Source organism: Mus pahari, chromosome 17 (assembly GCF_900095145.1).
Source record: "Mus pahari chromosome 17, PAHARI_EIJ_v1.1, whole genome shotgun sequence".
Classification (NCBI taxonomy): domain Eukaryota; kingdom Metazoa; phylum Chordata; class Mammalia; order Rodentia; family Muridae; genus Mus; species Mus pahari.
The window spans coordinates 36,696,236-36,715,141 of record NC_034606.1 but is presented as its reverse complement, the minus strand read 5'-3'; the positions used below and the strand labels follow the sequence as shown (position 1 = coordinate 36,715,141).

The 18,906-nt window shown below is 41.7% G+C and overlaps 1 protein-coding gene across 3 annotated transcripts in view; it reads left to right on the top strand.

Moving 5' to 3' along the window:
- The window catches only part of Fam135b (family with sequence similarity 135 member B), a 267,506-nt gene that overhangs the window by 164,840 nt on the left and 83,760 nt on the right, over positions 1–18,906 (top strand). For 2 of the 3 annotated variants that reach the window (XM_021216986.2, XM_029531127.1), the window contains 3 exons: positions 11,215–11,354; positions 14,848–14,918; positions 18,342–18,515. In XM_021216986.2, the coding sequence (XP_021072645.1) occupies positions 11,215–11,354; positions 14,848–14,918; positions 18,342–18,515 (385 nt within the window). Of the gene's footprint in view, positions 1–11,214; positions 11,355–12,280; positions 12,297–14,847; positions 14,919–18,341; positions 18,516–18,906 lie in introns of those variants that run through there. The other variant, XM_029531128.1, reaches the window with a different exon arrangement.

The window sequence follows — 18,906 nt, the reverse complement described above, 5'->3', positions numbered from 1 at the left end:
ATGATGGCCGACGAGGCCATCTTCTGCTACATATGGAGCTAGAGACATGAGCTCTGGGGGTACCTTCCTGGTTTTTAACAGCGGTGAATGTTCAGCTGTGACAGCAGGTAGAGACAATTGTAATAATTGATGCCTATCATTTTCTGTATCTCTCACTACTATAGCCAAATCCCACCCCCTCTCTCTCCTCCCTCCTCCCCACTGCCCAGGTCTTCAGGTTTCCTGGAACTCATAACTAAAGGATTTGTGCCTAGCTGGATGATAGGATATAGGACTCCGTTCATTGCCATGCCTGGCAAGCATTATGATGAACAATACTATATGTAATGCCATATCTTTTGACCATCCATTTTCACTCTGTACTATACAACAGAGCTGGGTATCTACACTAATTCGCAAGGTGGAAGGGGCAATTGAGGAACAATGAGACACTGGAGCAGAGTCCGGATAAATAAAGTGATGGGCCAGCTCATCCAAGGCTTGGGTTGGGCAGGACTATGCTCAGTCACTACAGGTAACCTTTGGGGGTACTGATAGCCACACGATCCTGCCTGTTCAGCCTTAGTTGTGGGAACTCTGGCTATTTGTGTAATAATCCATGATTCTTCGTTGGATTCTGTGACCTATGCTAAAGTCACCATGAACTAGAGAGCAACATTGTACTCCTTACAACAATCATGATCAGGCAGCACTTACCAATGTTTGATTAGCTGTGATTGCAGCTAAACTTAGTTCTCCTTGGGAAGCATATGGCTGCGACAGATGGTCCAGGAAGGCCCAACTCACATAAGCAGGCTCTTTGTTTCACATTTGCTGAGTCTCCTGATGACTTATTAACAGGAATGCTTCTCTCTCTCTCTCTCTCTCTCTCTCTCTCTCTCTCTCTCTCTCCCCTCCCGTATGTTTGCATGCATGTGTGTGTATGTACATACATGTGTTTGTATATGTACATGTATGTATGTATGTGCATATTCAGGATTATAAGTTGGAATTGTAGTTATTTCATCCTCAGAGAGTTCCATGCTGTGGTCTTGGGCATATTTCATACCTTTTGTATTGTTTACAAAGGAACATGTATTGATGTGGGGTGTAGGTCAGCATGACAACTTCGCTAGAAAGAGAGATTGCATCAGCAAGCTAGCTTCTCCATTTGACATGTAGCTCACTCCCACAGATGTGGTAAAACACAGTGGAAGGGTCTGCCTTAGAGTAGGCTTATGCTCTATCCTCGACAAAGGTCAAGCTTGATAAAGGCCAAGCACATAAAGCGTCCTCCTTCATCCCTGTTCAGGAGGAGGCGAGGCTACAATTCTTATCTCATAAAGAAAATATGTAAATATGTATCAACTCTCGGAGCCACCTCAGATTCCCCAGAGAAGAGAGTACAGTTCATAAAGTAGAAATAAATGGGTCAAGGAACTGTGGTCTGGCACACTGAGGTAAGGGGTTGTTGAAGAAGCCCGGGTGGGGGGGTGCTGAATGGAAGGAGGGAGACAACATGAACTTAAATGCTTTCTTTTCCAGGATGACGAACAGTATGTGCATGTATTATGTGTGTGTGTGTGTGTGTGTGTGTGTGTGTATGACACTGACTGCTGTGCAGAGCTGAAATACCCCTAGTGTTGTTTGTACCTGGGAAGGAACTAAAGATGAGTGATTTAAAATTTTTCCCAATAGTCACGCCTCCAGGTGTAATTAGAGAGCTATTCTGTGCTCCATCTAAGCAAAGCCCTCTCTCCATTCGGTCTTCTTTCTTTTCAGTATAAACAAATGAACAAATAAATAAATAAATAAAAAACTAAGGTCTCTATCATACCACTCCCATTCTCCCATGATAGTTCTATTGGTAAAATCCCATAGTTGACCATGTTTATAACCACACCATTTGCTAATTTCATCAAATAGCATGACTGTTCAACCATGTTGGCTCTCCATCATATGTTATACCCCACACAAGCACCTTCATAGACCCATCCTGAGATGGTGGTACTCTCCTGGTCACAGTTCACAGCTGAGAAAAACTGAGGCTCAGATTGGAAGAGGCTTAATCCGTATGTACATACTATATAGATCACAGTGCCAAGAGCAAACCCACATCTTTCAACTCAAGTCTGTGCTTTAAAAAAAATAAAAGGTATAAGACTATTCACTGGACTCTGTTGCTGAAATGCAAATTGAAATACTTGAGACTGCTCAGCAGTGGGAACAAATTTGGAAAGGCCGGCTGGTGGGCTGGTGGGGGACTAGAGTGTGCTGCAGGCTTCATGATAGCCTTTTACCTTTGTGAGAACAGAACAGTGCATAATATTGACCAATAAAGTGTTATCAAGTGCTGAACTGACTGGGCTCAGTCTAATAGGCAGGTCATTGTGGCTTATAATTAAGTAATTAAACCCACTCAGTGTTGATGGGAGAATACTCCCTTGCAAATTGTAGCAACAGCTCTTGCTTATTGCCAGATGTTTAAACCGTGTCTTAATTCGGCTCTTGGGTTTCTTTGCCCTCTTGTAAGAATGAATTTGTGCCAGAATGTAGAACCTGCTTTCCAATTTGAAGTTTCCTTGCAGAGTAAGTTAGGAGTGAGAAACTCTTAGCATTAGAACCAAGGGGCCAAGCATTCAAGCACACGCACCTATGGAGGCCATTCTTATTCAAACCAACACCATCAAGGAGATTCATAAGCAATGCATACAAAGCATTTAAAATCTAGACTGTGGATGACCAATCCAAAGCTAGCCCCTAGCAGTGTTCTTGAACCTGTGAATATACAATCATAAATAGGGAGGGTATTGTGGCTGTTCCTACCCACCAAGCTGAGCTAACTGATGGCATCATTTTCAGTTATGAGCCACTCATGTACCATGGGCATTCACAGTTCACCTCCATGTCTATTGAAGTGACCATGTGACCCTGGTAGGGAGCTGGCGGAAGGACAAGAGGAACTGAGGGGGATTGCAACCCCACAGGTAGAACAACATCAGCTGGTCAGACCACCCAGTGCTCCCAGGGACTAGACCACCAAGCAAGGAATGTGCAGGGAGGGATCCATGGCTCCAGAGACAGGTAGCAGAGAATGGACTGTCTGACATCAATGGGAGGGGAAGCCCTTGGTCCTGTGGGAGTTTGATGTCCCAGCATAGGGGATGCTGGAGGGGTAGGGTGGAAGAGGGTGGGTGGAGGAGCACCCTCATAGAGGCAAAGGGGAGGGAGGAAGGGAGGTTGTGGGATGAGGGACTTGTGGAGGAGTAACTGGGAAGTGGGATACTATTTGAGATGCAAACAAATGGAATGATTATATATATATATATATATATATATATATATAAAATCATGTGTGTATATATATATATATATACACACACATATATTCCATTACAAGAACAATTCAAGTGTTGATATTTGTGAATAGTTTTGGAAATTTGAAAATAAAGAAAGCAAGTGACCCTATTTAAATCCTGTTTGTCACAAAGCAAAAACAAAAGTAAATAAATAAATAAAAGGACATGAAAGAGAATGGGCACTTGGTGGGAGGAGAGAGAAGAGAAATGGAGCAATGGGAAAGTGACCAGAAGGTTTTATTTATGAAAGTATCAAATTATAAATTAATAAAAAAATAACTTGCTGAGACCATGCTGTATACAACGCACCTTTAACAAGCTATCATAAAAAAATGAAAGAGGAAGGAAAAAAGACTTCATGGGGAAAAAATAAAATTGTCATCTCTTTATAACGTAGTAGTAGTTTTGTAACCACATAGTTATTTAAAATGTCTGTTTTCCAACTCAATTTGGTGTTCGTAAAGTGCCACCTTTATTAACAGTTTTCAATTGCTTTGTGAAATGTTATAAATAATGCAGTATCATAGACAATGGGGCATTCTTTAAGGGGGAAAGATCCACTGAGTTGAATCAAAGATCGCATTCCCAGACAGCGAGTAGTGTGAAACTGACACATACCCCAAGGAACCCCATAAGGAATCCCAGTGTTCTGCTTAGAACTGGTGTGTTTGGGTCAGCAATAAATAAAGTGTATGCATGGATGGTTTTAGTTTATTTAAAAAAATCATAAAATGTATTAATCTGGGGATATATGAAAGGCATAAACTTATACCCATACCTATGAGTGTAGAATATGCAACATCATATCCACGGTGGAGGATTTTAAATGGAAAACAACAAAAAATGTTCAATAGTCACTGAATTATAGTAGAGCTTATGTCATGAAAGTATACCCATGGAAGTATAGTAAAATGCCAATCCATTATTGATATCACTAGGTAGGCGTGCTTCCCAAACTGCAAGCACCCATAGAACCATTTTGGCTTCAGTATTCCAAATGAGTGCTTGTTATAAATTCCTTGTTATCAGAAATACTTTTTCTTCATCCCACATTGTGCAGAAAGCCCTGAGTTTACAGAGTTCAAATATCCCCTTTCCACGTGCTGGATATGATCAGCTTCTCATGGCTGTACAGTGCTGTACATTTGGATGGCAACCAACTTTATAGTGAGGATCATTGGGACTCTTAAGGATGCTCATGCCTTAGTGGTGAGCTCCTTGCTAGTCCCAGCAGCCATTTAGGTCTCTGGAGACCACGCTCTAAGCTCTTTAGATATCTGTGCTTTGAATGTTTATTGTCTCTCAAACTAACAACAGACTTTAGTTATCATAACAGTGTTGTACCATGGGACTTTAGAAGAGAGTAGAGCTAAGACTCTACTTTGTGGGAGTGATAGCTACCATACAAAAGGGCAAGTTCATGTGCTATGTATCATGGACTCTGAGCCAACAAATTCCTATGCACGAAAAACCTCCCAATCTGTGTTAACATGTAATCCTAGCACAAAACATACAGAAACACCTTCATGTATTCAGCTGTGGCTCTACACAGTGCATACTTTCTAGCACATGGAGACAGGTCCCAGTGCAGTGACACCAGCCTATGACCCAGGAAGTCCTGGGCCATGGAGTATTGGGAGCTCCTCATGTTGGTCTTTCCTTTCTTTGCTTACTTGCACTTCTGGGAACAAGAAGCCCCTCCCTGCTCCACGTAGTATGTGGCTATCATTTGGATGGGAATATTTACCCTTCCTAATGTTTCTGCGAATTTTATACACAGAGAAAGAAAAATAAAGGCACAAGCAAAACAAAACAAAAAGCAAAATGAAAGCCCCAACAAACAAACAAATAAACAACAAAAAAATCACCAACAACAAAAACAAACAAAATGCTCAAAACCCTCTGTTCCTCATGAGTTCCTGGTTTTCCACCCAGGGTTGTCCCTAGTTCAGTAATCAAGTGGGCAGCTGTATCATTTACATTGGCAGAGTATGTGCCCCAATCCCATCATTCAGCAGCACGTGAATCAGTTTGAATTTTCTTTTCAATGTGGTTGTACTTTGTCTCTTCCTTGAAATGTTTGGAAAAAAAGTAATCATCTGGTTTCCTAGCATCTTTCCATCTTTCTTGGAAGCAAGCTGAAAATGAGCAGCCTACGGTCATCAGTGTGGTTACCTTCTTCCTACTTGGAAATCAGAGTTTTGAGAATTTTACAGTTAAAAAACTTTATTCCTTATTTACCATTTCCTGGAAACTAGGAAGAACAGGTTCTTCTGTTATTTGAATTCAGACTAAGTTACCTGCCCAAGACCAAAAATCCAAAAAAGAAGTAGTTGTAAGTAGAGAAATCACAAAATAAGCCCCTGCTCAGAGCAGTCTTTCTTCTGAAATCCTGGAGGGACTCACATTCAACTGGGGATTTTCCAAAGCAGTGTTTTATAATGGGGTAGGCAGCACTTGCTCATAGAATGTGGGATGAATTCAAGAAAATTCAGAGGTGGAGTCTGGGTATTTATGTAGTGCATATCATAGTGCCCCCTTAGCTGGTTTCAAGCCTGGGGATCTGGTGGGTGTCATTGACTTTTTGATCATTTCTCACAACCTAATTGTTTACATACATTCTATGTTCAAGCAGAGCCAAGGCCATCTTCCTGAAATGGGATTGGGGCTCTCCGCCCACGAGTAAATGATTAGTGAGTGTCCTTTTGGCCTTGAGTTTTGTTAGATGAATGGCAGCTTCAGCTCGTTTGTCACCCATGCTCACAGAGCCCCTCCCCCTGATGATGTGTGTATGATATGTGTATGAAGGCTCTGAGCAGAGGAAGACCATCATCTGAATTTTAAACATCAATAGATCTATAGATATGATAACTATTCATCTCACTCATAATAGGGGGGACAAGAAATATCAAGTTACAAAACTGTTCTCTTGCTCTTTGATCTGAACCAAGGCATTTCTCTGCCCTACCTACTTTCCTACATACCACTTCCCCCCACCCATATCGTTATTCTCTCCTTCTTCTCCTTCTCCCCCTTCTTTCTCCTCTTCCTTCTTTTTCTTTTACTAATTAAAGCCCCCTATGCTTCTCATACATGGTGCTAATTCTTGACATGATGAAGGAGAGAAATATTTTGGAAGACTTGAGTGTACATCTCCTCATAGCCTACTCAGAACAGGTCCCTTGCGTGATGAAATTTCAGTTTTCATAAGTACATCCAAAATGATGATAGAGGACAACTCTCTAACATGTGCATCCGTTTTGATCTGGTAGTATCATGGCTTGATCCTTTACACACTCCATGTAACTTTTCTACAAATCAGACACTTCTCTAGTCCTTTTTCGTTTTTTTTTACATTTTATATATTTCAGGTTTTTTATTGACATTTGAGTGGTTGAAAGTTTGTTTTTTTCCAAAGCTCCCTCCCCCTTTTTATGCTGGTATCTGGTATTTTTTTTATTAGATATTTTCTTTATTTATTTTTCTTTATTTACATTTCAAATGCTATCCTGAAAGTTCCCTATACCCTCCCCCCCCCGCTCCTGCCCACCCACTCCCACCTTTTGGCCCTGGCATTCCCCTGTGCTGGGTCATATAAAGTTTGCAAGACCAAGGGGCCTCTCTTCCCAATGATGGCCGATTAGGCGATCTTCTGCTACATATGCAGCTAGAGACATGAGGGGGTACTGGTTAGTTCCTATTGTTGTTCTACCTATAGGGTCGCAGCCCCCTTTAGCTCCTTGGGTACTTTCTCTAGCTCCTCCACTGGGGGCCCCGTGTTCCATCCAGTAGCTGACTATGAGCATCCACTTCTGTTTTGACAGGCACTGGCATAGCCTCACAAGAGGCCGCTATATCAGGGTCCCTTCAGCAGAATCTTGCAGGCATGTGTGGGTTTGGTGGCTGATGATGGGATGGATCCCTGGGTGGGGTAGTCTCTGGATAGGCCATCCTTTCATCTTAGCTCTAAATTTTGTCTCTGTACCTATATCCTTTCATGGGTATTTTGTTCCCTATTCTAAGGAGGAATGAAGTATCCACGAGATGGCCTTCCTTCTTTGTTTTCTTTTCTTTCTTTTTTTTTTAGGTTTTTTGAGACAGGGTTTCTCTGTGTAGCCCTGGCTGTCCTGGAACTCACTTTGTAGACCGTCTTGGTTTTCTTGTGTTTTGCAAAATGTATCTTGGGTATTCTAAGTTTCTGGGCTAATACTCACTTATCAGTGAGTGCATATCTATTAACTTCTTTTGTGATTGGGTTACCTCACTAAGAATTATATCCTCCAGATACATCCATTTGACCAAGAATTTCATACATTCATTGTTTTTAATAGCTGAGTAGTACTCCATTGTGTAAATGTACCACATTTTCTGTATCCATTCCTCTATTGAGGAACATCTGGGTTCTTTCCAGCTTCTGGCTATTATAAATAAGGCTGCTATGAACATAGTAGAGCATGTGTCCTTATTACCAGTTGGAAGATCTTCTGGGTATATGCCCAGAAGAGGTATTGCTGGATCCTCTGGTTTATTTCTGGTGGGTATTAACCAAGTTACACAGACTGGTCTTGTACTACCTGTAGCTCAGGCAAGACATACAATTATCCTTCTTCTACCTCCTGAGTATCTGGGATTATAGACCTTTGTCACCAGATCAGGCCACTGGGCATTACGTCTCTGAATGATACATATCATATACTTTTCCCAATTCTGTGGTTTATGTGCCTGGTCATGAGAGTAAGAAGATGCATAGATGATGTGAATGGATCCCTCCAGTCTTATAGGGAAATAAACACAAAAAGAGCAGAAGATCAAGGATGAACTATTTTAGAAAGTACCTTTTCTGAGAAGAGAATTGTTTTCCCTTCATGGTTTCAAGATGAGCAAGAAGGTTGGGGTATCTACACATGGACTGTCATCATTGGGGGAGAGAAAAATCCCAATGGGGTTACATAGGTACAGGCTTGATGGTGTTCACCACCAGGGAGGATGTCCTGTGGTCATTGTACCTTCCCTTGTAAATGAACATACAATACCTTGTTGAGTGATGATGGAAAGGAACACAAAGCGTCCCATGCAGCCTGCTAAAATTCTGTCTTGGGATAAAGAGGGTGTTGTGGGATTTTGGGCTCTTCAATGATGACAAGTGGTATTCTATAATCTAGTTTGCCAATCTCATCTAAGTCAGGGGACATTTATCCTTAAAGTAGTGTGTAATGTCACTGAGTTCAACTGAAACTATCCAGAAGTCAATTCTTAAGATAGCTAAAATTCTTATCACTCTGTACCCAACAGCCCCCTGGATGTTCCAGATCATAGGATCCTGGTCTGGTTGGTTGTCTTTATATCCACAGTATCCCCCTTGATCAATGTGGATATGCCAGTTTTTCACAGGAAAAGCTGCAATTATAAGAAATGATGTCACCTCCCTAGAAAAGAGACAGATTGTGTTTCCTTGCCAAGCCGACAACTCATGCTGCTCTGACCTTCAGGGTAGTTACTCCATCCATCCAACTTTCAAGTTGTTGGTTTGACTTACAGATCAACCAGGCTCTGACAGGGGAAGGAAAGAAGAAAGAGGTAGGACAGGAAATGAAAACAGACAAATCTATACACAGAGGAGATGCTATTTAAAAGTGCTATCAACTTGAATCCAATTTGGTCTCAGTGGAATTTAGAACTCATAGAAGAATAAATTTACTTTGGCTTACAGTCCCAGAGGGTTAGATGGTGGGGACAGAGTGGCAACAAGCATTAGGCATGATGACTAGAGCAGGAATCAGAGAGCTCATACCCTCAACTGCAACTTCAGAACCGAGAGAGTAGAAAAATAAATGTAGGCGAGGGTCTTTACCTTCAAAGCCTGATTCCAGTGATATTCTCTCCACCAAGGCTGCCTAAACTTCCCCAAGCAGTGCCACCAACTGAGATCACATGTTCAAAAGCCAGAGCCTGTGGGTAAGTGTTCACATTCAGTCCCACACAATGCTGTTTCAGTTTCCTCAGTGTGCTTTATAGAGAACTAACCGTTTACCAGGAATATAGTAAATTTCGTCATTCACCTGGAGCCTCATTTTCTATTTAGTAGACAGATAGGAGGACAATCCTACGGGATGCCTTTCCATGGGGGAATGTTTTAGCTAAGGCAGCTGGAACAAAATAATGTGAACTAGGCATCTAACAAATGACGGATGTATATTTCTCACAACTCTAGAGAATGTGGGTGTCTGAAACCAGGATACCTGAATGGCTGGATTCTCAGGACTCTGAACTGACAGATTGAAAACTTCTCTGCTCTGTCACACTGTAGAAGAAATGAGTGGTTTATTCTTTGGCCTCTTCCTAGATGTAAAAGTATCTCATTCATAAGGACATACCCTTTGTGACCTTGCTATTGAACTTGGAGGGGAAGGGTCACATTCTCTGCCTTATGTCAGATCAGCCACCCATTCTTAATAAGCCAATCAAAGGAACCAAATTAAAAGTGGAAAGAACAAAGAGAGGTATTCAGTGTGTCCACACCAGAAAAGAGAATATTGATAAGCAAAGAAACCCTCAGTCTATCTTGGAGTCCTGAAGTGAGATCAACATTTTTAAAGAAGGCAAGAAATATGCATCTATGCACCTTATCTAAACAATCCTTCAAGATGTGGCCCCACCCACCACGGATCCATCATTATCTGGGTTTCATTCTCACCCTGTGAAATGGTCTGACAGCTTGTAAGAACTGTGTGAACCCTCTTTTAGGAAGACAGATTCTCCAGTCTCCCAGCTTGCTGTTCCCAATAGAATTCCCAGTTCATTGGGGCCTATTGTTACAATAGTTGGATAACCAGACTGGGAACCACAGCTATTTCTTTAGGATGTCATCATTTCTACCAGGCCGTTTACAACCTTGTCATCTTCCATGGAACACTATCGTCATGTGATATAACATGAAGTTTGTTTGATCCCATGAATTTGGGATAAACATGGCCATTTAATCCCCAATCAGGAAATAGGGAAGCACTGGCCTCTAATTTGGGAGCATACTTATAAGAATTTTTCTTGGGGATTACAAAAAAACACATTTAAGTTGCTTTGGAAGCTATTAAGATTGCTTTATAGCTTTATAGTATGCTAGTATGAATAAAAATTCATTGTCTGCATAAATACTAACAATATTTATTTTAAATTAATACATGCTTTTTCCCCTCTGAAATTTATATGGTAAGCATAGGCATGTACTTATTCCATGCACATGATGATCCTGTGCGATGGAGGCAAAAAGATCTCTTAACTTTGCTGTTCACTTGAATTACGCTTAACATTGAAATATTAATTTTAGGGATTCTGAAATGAAAAAGAGAAAACACTGAAGCTGCAACGTAATGTGTTTCATTCATGTGCTTGATAAGAAGTGCAGTTAGAATCTGACATTTGCCCACAGTTCTCAACAGAACATTCCTCAGATCATACAGGCTATGGCAGCATTTGGTGGGGGAGGGGTGTCAGGGGGTGGGTTCTGTGAGCCCTAGGGAGTCTTTCTAAACAGTGCACATTCTCTACTTCATAAACCATGCTTGTTTCCTGGATGGAGGTGAAAGGATTCATGTGATTAGGTGAGAGATTGTGAAGGCAGTAACTTCCAGACAGGGGCACGGCTCACAGCAAGAGTGACTTTACCAAGATCATGGGCCTTATAAGGTGCTGATCCAGGTTCTTTTGAGAGACATTTTATTCCAGTAAACACAGATGTTCTCATGATGTGGTCTCATTCATTTGCGATCTTAAGCTTTAGAATCACAGTATTCCTTAGGCCCAAGAAGGCAACTGATGGCACTGAGGTTTCGTCATGTTCCTCAAGTTCATGGCCTCTTTCTGATTCCCTGTATTGCAGAGAGCAGCAGCCTGCATTCAGCCTGTGTCCACGAGAGTGCTGTGCACAGTCGCGTCTTCCAGATCTTATACAGAAATGAAGAAGTTTCCATAAATGATGCCATGCTTTTCCGGGTTCATTTGCTCTTAGATGGTGAGAGGGTAAGTCTTGATCAGCCAGCCACAGGAGGTTTTCTTTCTTGACTAAGGCATTCCCTCTCATTGCTGGATCCGAGGTGAGTGAAGGAGAGGTTACAGGTTGATTCTAAAAATCTGAATTTATGGTTCAGATATTCACCTACATCTGATGTGGTTGGTTTTCTTCTCATTCACATGGCCACTCATTCAATGGAGCCTCAGTTTCGTGAAGTCACCTCTCTTCTTGCTCCAGTGTACCCCTGCTGTCAACCATAGTGCCAGGAATCCCTCAAAAGATGTATTTGATTACCTGCTCTTTTCAAGCTGTGCGTTAGGTCACGGGATAAGAAACAGAAGTTGAAGAAGGCTACAAGGGCCCCTGTCTTCAAGGGGCTGGGAGCTCAGTTAGCAAGCAAATGTACACATGTAGAAGCATTATGTCTTGCTCAGCAAGACTGGCCATAGCTGGTAGAAAACTCAAGGGCCCCACGAATGGAGAAAGAACTCTGGGATGATCAACCTGGGGCTGGAAATCATTGACAGAGGAACTTCCTTTCAGAAGTAAGTAGTAGAGTCCATCAGAAGGAGAAGGGGAAACAACACAGCATGGGGGGGGGGGGGAGAGGGGCGGTCGGAAAGCCCCACTGAGCTTAGAGGCTTGGCACTTTCTTCTTGATAAGAGCTTGACTAAAATGTTTACCTTTGTTAAACTAATATATTTTGAAGGCCTCTAGAATCTATTGCTCTTATTCCCTAGGGTCAACAACTTGAATCTTTGTTGCTATATTCTGCCTGATTATTTTATAATGAAAGAATTTGTGCTGTGAAGAATGCCAATCCTTTAAGTAAACTAAGAGCACTCTGGCTAACATGCTATGTAGCAGAGACCTACTGAGTCCCTGAAAACTGTGCTTCTACTCCAACCCTTGGCTTCCTGTACACATCTTTTATGATATACGTAATGAGGTTGGTCCTGATTTTACAGTTGAAAGCAAAAGCTGCTACAAATTAACCCATGTAGCTCTCCAGAGAAGATTTTTTTCTGAGCAATCACAATGACTGTACTATACACTGGAGAGAAAGTAGTGAAAGAGAAGGTATGCCTGGTGCATTGTTGCTGCTCTTTACCTGAGGATTAACACATGCGTTACTGAAGCATCTTCTTTCATCTCGGGTGCATCATAGTCTGCCCTCATCCTTAACTGTTTACAGAGCCCCTCAGCTTCAACCTTGTGAGTTACAGCACACTGGCACGGAATAGAGAGTGCATTTCTCCGGACATATTGTTTCCTTCTGCATGTCCACTTACTTTTCTCTATAAAGTAATATTTATTATTTTCTTAAGAATAATTCATATGATATCAAGAAATGTTTCAGCTAATCACTATATCTGGAGCAGTCGTGACTCAAATGAACAGAACATGTCTGAAATACTAAAGTCTAATATTCACAGGAAGTTCTCAATACTCAATGCTTTCTCAGAAGGTGGTTGGGGGATTTGTCTCCCATTTTATATTCAGGAAACCTGCGGTGAGAGCCTGCGTCCCTTTGGTTGTATATAAAGCAGGATTTGTGGTTATGGAAAATAAACAGAAAAGGTTATTTATAGCACTTGGATTCAGTAAAATGTTAACTTTTAAATAACATTTTTTTTAAAACCACAAAGGCCTAAAGATAAATTCTATCTGTATGTCTTTGCATGAATTATGCTTATCCAAGAAGACATTTACAAAGAAGCCTTTGGATGGGTGATGTCTGTCCCAGTCAGATGAGGGTATTCTTTTAAAAAGGAAAAATCAAAATCTGTGAGTGTGGGAGAACAGTTTTGTTGTTCAAAGATCCATCCATCGACACAGTCTCTGCAGGAAGATGCTATTCCTGGAAGTTGGAGTCCACAATGAGTAGGAACTAATATATTCCTTAATGATGAGGAGATTAGGGGAGACGTATGGCAAGGAAATAACCAGGGTGTTTTGCCTCAAGAAGAGAGGCACCTCCCGTGAGTGTGTAAACCAACGGTATTGGAAGGATTTGCCTGATCCAAACAGAACAAACAAATGTCAGCCCTGCCTTGCCAGATCCAAGAGGTTTTTTTTTCCCCAGAAGCTATAAGCCCACAATATGAATGTGAATGTGAAATTACCTGAATTTTCAGCATTTGCAACTTGTTCAAAACATTTTTTAAAAAAATACTTTGGGGACCAAACAAAACATGCCTGGTTCACGAATTTAGCTCTCGGGCTTCCAATTTAGGAGCTCAAAACAAGCTATTGTGATCAGAAGTGCTGAATGTGAAGACAGAAAGGAAGCAGCTCACTGTGAGTTGCAGAGGAAGGCTTCAGCCAGCCTGGAAGAAGACAGGAGTTTAAGCCCTACAGCACCGGGGCAGTGCCTGTACTGAGTTAACCCACAGAGTACAGATCGGGAAGACTGATCTATAGCATACAATTCTCCTATAAATGTGAGAAAAGGTCATCCAAGGACACCATTTTGGGGGCACATATAGGAACAACTCTCTTTTCCCCCTCCTTTTCCTTTTGTTTTTCTTAATGTAAAAATAAACACATGGATAAAACATAAACATTGAGGGAATGAGTTCATAAAGTTGAAGGAGCTTGAGTCCCACTGGAAATTACTTAAGCAGCTTGAATGCCAGCTACCTCCCTGCAACAAGTGGATGGCTCTGCCAGTCACGTGGGGGACATCTGAGTGTACGTGGTAAGGTTATGCATCACTGCACAAGTTTTGTTTCGCGGACAGGTTTCTCCATCATTCTTCCCATAGCTGGGCTATTCAGTCTCTTACTCATGCCTGGAATCCATGTGTCAAACCCATTTGAAAATGAAATTTACAATGCGTGCAAGAATGACTGAGTAAATTCATTTTTCAATTTCTATGATAAAAGATATGCTGAGGAAAACAACTTAAGGGAGAAAGGATGTATCCCACCAATTCCCAATTCAAAGCAAGGTCACAGGAACTGGAAGCAGCTGGTTACATTGTATCCACAAACAGGAATCAGGGAGCAGTCAGTACATGCAAATTCTCAACCTGCCTTTCCATCATATATGGTCCAGGAAACTTGTCCAGGGAAAGTACCATCTCACATTTATGATGGGTCTTTCCATATCAATTAACCTAATCAGGATGATCTCTCATTTACACACCAGTAATTAAATAAATCCCCCTAGATATGCCTAGAGGCTTACCTCTTAGGTAATTCTACATTCCAACCTGACAACTGAGATTTAAGTATTACAAGGCTGCTTGTTTAATCATTATTGAAAATATACTTTTACCCAGATGGCTGTATCAATCTATTCCTTTCATTTCCCATCTAATATTCCGAAGTACTCTGGTTATCCAGAACGCCACATGATATGCAGAACGACTCTCACTACACATCCATAGCGTTTTGTACTGAGATTCTCTTTTTCTGTTTACTAAAACCAGTCAGCTAAATGTCCCAATCAGACTACTAATTGACTGTTGAGCTGTCTTGGTCTTTCTCTTTCAGGTAGAAGATGCACTGAGTGAGGTCGAGTTTCAGCTCAAGGTGGACCTGCACTTTACGGACAGCGAGCAGCAGTGAGTGTCACGGACATCCTTGAACTGTGTTCCTTCTTTCACTACTATCTCACTCATGGGACTTTCTCAGAGACAGAATCCTCAGAGTTTCTCTACAATAACCACTTCCTAGTAATCTGTGATGTCCCACAGTTGTCCTAGTCTTCTTGTTTCAAGTTAACTGATCAAGAGAAGCCCTCATAGGTGTGCCCAATAGCTTGGGTATTAGCTGATTCTTGATGATGTTAAATTGACAGCCAAGATTAGCCATTACAGCTTGTCTGCCAGAGCCTGGAATCCCTCATTCATTTGGGGCCAGGTAGCGCAGGTTGTACACATCGAAAACTGCCAACTTCTTGCCTTGTTAATGGGTATCTTCTACTAGAAGCATCTTTTTCCTGTGTGGTACTGATCTGGGAGGATTTAGAGCAATGCCTCTGTGAGGCTAGACAATCAAAATCGCTTTCAAATCATTCTTGCTTCATTACCATGTGTTCATACTGAACATCTGCTATTGTTCTTCATCTCTCAGGGAACTGAAAATCTATTTATGTAAAACTTGCTGAGAAAAATAAGCACAGGGCAGTTCTCTTCCTTTTTATAACTGCATCGTTCAAGTTTGTTCTGTGACTTCTACAATCTACCCTGGGCTGACCTCTAACCTCTACCCTGAGCTGCACTATTTGCTTCTTAGCCTTCCTGTATTCTTTCAGGAACTAAATAAACAATATTTTACCAGCGTATTAAAACATGTGACAAGAAAACCTTTAAGCTCTTCCCTCATTTAAGGCTTAAAAAAAATCAGGTCACCTTCGTATAGATGTTCTCAACACACACACACACACACACACACACACACACACACACCTGCATCTTTCTTGACAAGATGAGATTTCCCTGGGATGGTGGAAGTCCATACATCTACCCCTCACCATCAAAGTCCCAATTTCTTCTTCTTATACCCCCTACCATGATCTGAGATCTCTGTCTTCACCCCTCTAGCAACCACTCAGTCTGAGGCCCCAAGACCTCTTGACTTCATAAACTTCCATCCATTGTGCCACATGTCCAGTTGCCTGTAGAACCGTACTGTCAATCATAAACTTATACCAGAAATTATTGTCTGACAAAGTCTTCTAATAATTTTAATGACATATCACAGTGGATGCTGTTGATAAAGTTTTTTTTCCCAGCAGAACAACAATTAATGGAGAGCAAGATACAGGAAACTGGTCATGAAAAGCATGTGAAACATAATAACTTAGGTGGAGTATTCTTCAAAAGGGACATGGGCAAATTCCTACATTTTTCCAAATTTCAATAACTTCTAAGATGGACTTTGAATCATTAAGTCAAGTAGATTCTTTTGTTTTTCTTTTCCCCCCTTTCTTAGCAACATGTAGAAACAAACAAACAAACAAACAAATATGGGAAGGCTGTTGTTAGACCAGCTAGTGAAGTCCCTCTAATATATTACTAGGGCAATGATGTACCTAGACTTTGACCATGGTAACAGTGGTGCTAGCATCTAATGGGAAGAAACCCGAGATACTGATAAATAGTATAACACACAGGACAGCTCTGTTTTCCACCAAAGCACTATTCAGTTCCCAAAGTCGGAATTACTGAAGTGCAGGAATATGCTCTGGACCATCATCCTATCTGCGTTTTCTGATTTGTAAGGTTCCATCAGTACCTGCTTGCTCAGGGCCATGGCTTATCAGTACCTGCTTACACAGGGCCAGGACACTCATTCTCACACAGTCCTTCCAGGCCCTGCACAGCTCAGCAGGTAGGAAATTAATCAATACTTAAAGGGATGGTGTGTTCTCTCAGTTGACTTTAAATTTAGTCATTGCAAGTGTGCAGAATGATCCTGCGGGAAGGGCTGTTCTTCCTGTGAGATATTAACCTTTGCTGTTGTTTAATTATTTTGTTTGTTTAGGTTCTTTATAAGAATTTCAGGCATGCTCCTGTCTTCACCATCAAAGTTTACCTGTATCTTCTGTACACTGAGTTTCCCTAGGATATATGCTTCCTCTCCATGAATGGGTGCTGTCCATTGCACAGCACAGAACAATGGTTACTTTTCTCTTTAGTTCGTCCTTATGAAGGAGGCTTCTGTTAACGCTTAACTTCTTGTTCTCACTGCCAGGAGCTGATGTCTCGGCGGGATTAAAGCAATACTGTGCAGTCACTCAGCACAAAAGAGAATCATCAGAGAGTCCTGGTCTAGCAAAGCAGTTTTCCTTGTGACTGGGAACAAGCTAAGCAATTCATATTAGTTTCATATATTCTTTTATGGGTAGAATATGATTAGCATCCACATAATATGAGCGTCAAAGCAGGATGTCCAGTCCACAGTTAAGACTCAGATCATTGTCATCCACATAAATGTGAGACTGAAACCAACAGTTACTGACCCCCATGGATGGATTCTCTTTCTTTATTAGGTTTCTTTCTGGTTCAAAAAAAAAAGTGTGGGTTGCATATAGTTACATTTGACACTCAGGGTTCATTAGCTGGTGATCCTTTGCAGCAAGCAGCAAGGGTCACAAGGAAAGACAGTCTCTTGGTTGGCGGTGTGAACCTCCCAACTACTCCCTCCACCTTTCCTCTCTCTCTTCTCTATTTGCCCATCAACTCTGGAGGAAGAAGAGGCATTTTCTATAGTACACTTCTGGAAGATGCTTAAAGTGGCATTCCTCACTCAAGATCTGGCTTAATATAACTTACAGAGTCTCAGAGACGGTTTTTCAGCATTTTTGTTTAAAAACAAAACACTTCCCTTTTTGTAACAAAAGGTACTTCTGGGTTTGTTTGTTTGTTTGTTTTTGTTTGTTTGTTTATTACCTGTCTCTTAGGATCGGATCTCCACTGATTACAGAGTACTAGAGCAAAGGTAACTGGCAACTTCCTAAAACTGGTCAGACTGTTTCATCAGTGTGTTCCGGGAGCCATTTACCTTTGACCGTTCAGTCAGTATGTAGTCATTTCCACAAGCGTAGGCTTGATCACCGTCTCCACTGTGCCCTGCACCAGTGAAATGCTAGAGCTGTAAAGATGAGTTAGTTGCAGCTCCTGCCTTTTGGGTTAGAAATCTTAACAGAAAGTACAACCTCATAAAATCCATGTAGTGTTTTAAGAACAATGGCCAGCTTATGAGCAGGAACAAATTGGGGAAAAGGTCCAAGAGAATTGTGCTCTTGAGAGAAGCCTGGGAAAGGTCTGGTCATCTTCACCATCTCTGAGGTGCCGGTTTAGTGGTGCTGACAAAGGAGCTGAAGTCCAAAGGTGCTATGTGGTCAATTGAGGGACAAATTCCTTCAACTAGACAAAATATTGCTGGATTGAGTAAGCCATTGAGGCTACAATGTGAAGCTGTTTGAATGACAACAGGGCCTTCCAACCATGCTCATATGAGCTCATCTACTTGCCTTTCAGGCTGAGAGATGTGACTGGGACACCAATGATCAGCAGTCGCACACTGGGTCTGCACTTCCACCCGAGGAGGGGTCTGCACCACCAGGTCCCTGTCATGTTCGACTACTTCCACCTGTCCGTGATCTCAGTGGCCATCCATGCTGCGCTGGTGGCCCTGCAGCAGCCCCTGATCAGGTATGGAGTTAGAAGTACCCCTACCATCCATACCACACATCACTAAGAGATAGTTGGCTGAAGTGATCAGCACCAGCTAGAGAACCTTGTCTCTGGTTGCTGGCTTAGGCTTGGGTCTCACTGTGTCCTACAGAAGAGTTGGGAGAAAGTTGGAGAGAGCTCCCGCATCCCAGAGGATATTGGGAGATGCCAGGGATGGGTGATTTACATACTAGTATCCACACCTGGTGGGGACTTGGATTCTTCCCCCAGCCTCATATTTACCTAGCTGTGATTTAAGAAGTTTCTGTGTCTGAGCTACATAATCTCTTGTCTGCAAAATTGGAATCATGGACATGTTTCTGAAGTTGCTTTGTTTTTTGTTTTTTGTTTTTAATTCATTTGACATTTT